This window comes from Gossypium arboreum, chromosome 12 (assembly GCF_025698485.1).
Source record: "Gossypium arboreum isolate Shixiya-1 chromosome 12, ASM2569848v2, whole genome shotgun sequence".
Classification (NCBI taxonomy): Eukaryota; Viridiplantae; Streptophyta; class Magnoliopsida; order Malvales; family Malvaceae; genus Gossypium; species Gossypium arboreum.
In genome coordinates, this window is record NC_069081.1 from 95,123,529 (window position 1) to 95,128,124 (window position 4,596).

Here is a 4,596-nt window from a genome sequence, read left to right on the forward strand (position 1 = left end):
TGTGCCCTGATTTTTTAGTGATTATAAAATAAAATAAAATTTTATATTTTATATTTTTACTATGTTAACATTAGAATAATTTAATTATTTACTTTTACAACCACGTTTAAATGATTAATATCCTCAACTATTTTAGTTAAAATATTGAAGTGAATTTTCTATAAAAATATTTTTCCAACAAAAATTTTTTGGTATAATAAATTCATAATAAGTTGAAATGTGTATTTTAAGAAACAAATAAGCATCAACATTTTAATCGGAATAGTTAAGGGCATCGGCTATTTTGAATGACAAATAATATTAGAAAGGTAAAAGAACTAAACTTTGTCAAACTAAAGTATAGATGCTAAATCTTAAATTTAAACATAATGAGGATCATAATAATAATTTAACCTAAAATAATCTATCTAATCATTTTATCATTAAATCATTAAAAAAATATCTTTAATCAAAACTTCTAATTAGTAAAAAATAAATTCAGTCATTACAATTGTTTTAATAAATTTATATTAAAAGTCTATAATCATACAATAAATAATTATAATATAATTAAAATTATATGATAAAAATAATACTATGCAAATTAAGTATTGTTCATTTATGTACATTAATGTTATTCTTACGTTTTGCATTTGGTAGATTATTTATTTGTATTAAATTAAGGGTAAATTTGAAAGTTAAAATATACTCAAATCCTATTTTTATTTTTAAAATTTAAAACATTTACTTTTTAATTTAAAATTTAGGTTCAACTGTTACTACTATTAAAATCCTTCTATTGAAAATGTTACAACTGGATTGTTTTAATTGAAAAAATAATGATGTTAACTATTTAGATTAACTAATAATATTATAAAACTACATGGATCAAATTACAATAGAAATTAAAGTGTAGCAATTAAATATCAAATTTAAGCATAATAGAGAGATTAAAATTGAAATTTAATTATTTTTCTAAAACGCCATAAAAAGGTAAGAACCGACAATCTAAAAGAAATAGGAAGTTATCGTCTATCTTTAAGACTCTTAAAGTATTCAAATTATATATATCCACCTAATATTTTAACCGAAAAGTTAAATATATTAATTATTTGAACTAATTAATAACATTATAAAATATACTGAACAAATTATGTTAAAAATTAAAATGTATAGATTAAATTTCAAATTTCAGCATATTAGAGGGACCAAGATGAAATTTAACAATATTTTAGAATGAAAAAAAGAAAAGAAATGGAGAATGTATGAGAGAGCCACGTTCATCACAAGGAAGGTCCTTTGGACCTTTCTTTTTATATATGTGTATAGATAACCATTAAGTCAAGCATATACAGAAAATAATAATGGTTCTATTCAGGCATTCCTTTCATTTGCTAGCTTCAAAGAACAGTAAGTTGTCTTTATAACCAATGCAGTTAACTCAGTAATTTGATAAGAAACTTTGTTGAAATTAAGAATTTTGCTTTCTGTACTATATGAACGAAGTAACAAGTTTACAAAGATGATAATGATGTAAATATCCATTCAATCACTTACAATTGTCTGCAACTCAAGAGTTGCTAAAACTAGAAGATGCCATCACTCACCTTTGGTTCTATATGTCTCATATAGGCCAAAAAACCCTTTTTTTTAAAAAAAAAAATTTGTTCTAATTCTTCTTCTTCCCTTGTGTCAATGTTACAGCAAGTTCTGACTGCTGTGATTATATCCTTGCTAATGGTTGCCTTTTCCTTTGAAGAGTTCATGGTTCCCTCCTTATATACTGCTGTCTGATGGAGATGTTTGCATGTAACAAAAATTCTCTCCTTTAAGAATGCTGATTACCTGTTTGATTTGGTGTTTTAAACAAAACAAAGGGTCAATTATAAGTCAGAGCTGTAATTCAAGGAAGGGTTCTCATTGTGTAGAATATAAATACCTGACACATATAGGGTCGAGAAACCGGCTTGGTCCTTGTACATGCAGTTGCAGCAGTCATGACTCTATAAATTCCATGTAGGTCTGACCACTCTGAGTCTTCTTCTAATAGCTCATAGAATTTTCTTTGTAGCATCAAAGGCCGAGCCTGTCATTCCCGAATGATGTACCGTATATGTTATTGGAATTTATAAGTCTGAAAGAGCTAGTATCGAACTCGAACAATAAACAAAGAATTGACCACTAACCCACTCAACTAAACTTTTGTCATCCTCAGGTGCCGATGTTCGGCAAAACAGTCTCAATAGCAGAATCCCGAACGATAGGACATCGCATTTCACTAGTTCTGTTGTTTCGTGACCTAAAGGATCCTTGAGGAACCTTCCATCAACACAAGTTGATTTTAGATTATTGCCCAAGAAAACAAATAAAGCAAGTTGCCCTAATGATGAAGAGGTGTGTGTGTGAATGAGTGTGTGTGTATATATATATATATATATATATATCAGAATACAGAGTGATTCTTGCATACCCATTCTTGGAGTTAAAGGATAGTTGTTCATTGTGAAGCCATGTAGCTTTTCCGAAACCCGAAATCTAACAAAGTTAAGGAAAAGAAACATCAAGATCAGAGGATAAGAAGATGATATACCCTGCATAAGAGATTTTGGTTTTAAGGTATTTCACCATAGGCTGCAAATCAAGTCTTAGAAAAATGTTTTGGGGCTGCAAGTCGCCATGGACAACAGGCCATTGTGGACATTCTTCGTGCATGTATCGAACGCCTTGGGCTATAGCTATGGCAATATTCAGTCTGGCTTGAAATTTCAACTTCTTTCTTTCCGAGCCTGTAAAAGGAATGAAGCCTTTAGCAAAAATAAAATGTTCATAGTGAACATTTAAAAAGGAAGGGTTATACATATAGGAGGAGTACACTAACCCCAAATGTATCTATCTAATGACATTCCTTGTAGGAGAGGAAAGATCAAAATTGTTCCGTTTTCGCTCTGATGGAAACCCGTAATAACAGTTATGTTCTTATGGTTCATAAACAAGGCTGCTTTCATTTCTGCTTCAAGAATGCATCCAGAGTGTGGAACAAACCACTTTACAAATACAGATTGATGGTCAAAGTATCCAATATAGGTGCTATAATTTTTCTCATGTTCATTCCTAGTCCTTGTTGAAAACCTTTTTGTTATTTGTGTAATCTCTTCCCAACTTAGCTCCTGCGGCCTTTTTACTGTAAAATCAGCCGCGGAAACTCTTGAGCTGAAGTTACTACAAGGAAGATTATGACCGGCTTCGTTTCCTTTAAGTGGCTCTGGCTTCATTTCCTTACCGGTGCTTGGCCAAATGACCAGCTTCTCTTTCGATGTTGATCCCTTTATCAGCTTTGGAGACTTGGGATTATGTATTACTTCCATCAGCGTAGAACATTCTGATGACTCATCCTCTGCAATCCAATGATCATCAACAAAGGCTCTATCCTCATCACTCACCAATGATACATTACATTCGGTACCACTCAACCGGAAAGTTAAATGTTTGGTAAAACAACTGCAAGAATAAAGTGGATGAAACATTTGACACTTCAGTGTATAATCTCCAACTTAGCTAATATACAAGAGAAATTGGAGAAAACTAACCTATCAATAACAATCCAAGTAGCACCAACATTGTTGGCCTCTTCTGTTATGATATCGTTTGGTTGGTAGCCTGCAGCAACTTTTACCATAAACTTCACCTGTAATACAGACATTAAATTCGCTTATACAATTAATCGACTGAACCGTGACAAAGGACTTGTGTTCAAGTTTTTAAGTAGACACCAAGAAACAGCTAGAACAAGACTTACTCCATTGCTTTTGCATCTCTCATAGAAGGGTCTCAAAATTCGCCTATAATCCTCCTTTTTTTGGCTGACTTGATCACGAAGGAACCTGACGCGGGGATCGTCTTCACATGTATGATTGCACCTATGATCTCCACGAAAACCTTTGCTGGAAGATGGTCCGGAGCAATCGACGGAGAGAAGGGTGAGAACTAAAATCTCATCCACCGTATTATTGCTCATGTACGTCGAAGCCTTCTCCAGTGGTACGATGCCTGTCTTGTCGGCGGCGGTGACTTTTTCTCCTTCTAAAACAACAATCAATCTTTGTACACTCTCCCTCCTTTTTCTAGTCGTCATTGTTTAACAAGGTGGCCCGAGAGTATATCCTTACACGTTATATCCTAAACATGCTAATAAAAAAAACCTGTTGTGTTGCATTTATTTTGAATTTTCAATGGCTGCTTTGCTTTCTATTGTATGTCTACATAGTTATTCTTGTTCCATGTTATTAACGATGCCGTTCACACTCTGGGAAAGTCCGGTAACCTTGTTTATTCCTTTGGCTATACACCGCATCGCGTTTTGACCGACTTCCGTAGAATTTGACGTTTTTTGAAGACGTTAATTCAGTTCCCTCGAAGTTGTTCCCAGCGTGGAATTTGCAATAAGGACAGTTCGGGGGAAAGTGTTTGAAGCATTGAAAATAGGGAAGGAGGATGAAACAAGGCTTTAGTTTCGTCTACTTTAGTCTTGATATTTTTTATTTATTTTACCTCTAACTTAAAAAAATATATATTTTAGCTCTCATTTAATTTTAATCCCTTAAACTTGCACTATTAGAT

General features: G+C 32.6%; 1 protein-coding gene across 1 annotated transcript; it reads right to left on the reverse strand.

Moving 5' to 3' along the window:
• Window positions 1-1,755: 1,755 nt before the first annotated feature.
• Window positions 1,756-4,111, reverse strand: LOC108477704 (proline-rich receptor-like protein kinase PERK13). Its single transcript, XM_017780214.1, has 8 exons — window positions 3,776-4,111; window positions 3,567-3,664; window positions 2,858-3,477; window positions 2,605-2,765; window positions 2,450-2,514; window positions 2,166-2,298; window positions 1,919-2,065; window positions 1,756-1,824 (listed from the first exon to the last, which is right to left on the reverse strand). The coding sequence occupies exons 1-8, from the start codon at window positions 4,109-4,111 to the stop codon at window positions 1,756-1,758; spliced, it is 1,629 nt and encodes a 542-aa protein (XP_017635703.1).
• Between the last annotated feature and the right edge of the window lie 485 nt (window positions 4,112-4,596).

What these genes read in the sequence shown, in the direction of transcription:
- LOC108477704 (XM_017780214.1), bottom strand. Translation starts at nt 4,111, where the DNA reads ATGACGACTAGAAAAAGGAGGGAGAGTGTACAAAGATTGATTGTTGTT. An exon ending in ACTTGGATTGTTATTGATAG is followed by an intron (nt 3,478 to 3,566) that starts GTTAGTTTTCTC and finishes TTATTCTTGCAG; the next exon opens with TTGTTTTACCAAACATTTAA. An exon ending in CTCGACCCTATATGTGTCAG is followed by an intron (nt 1,825 to 1,918) that starts GTATTTATATTC and finishes CAAATCAAACAG; the next exon opens with GTAATCAGCATTCTTAAAGG.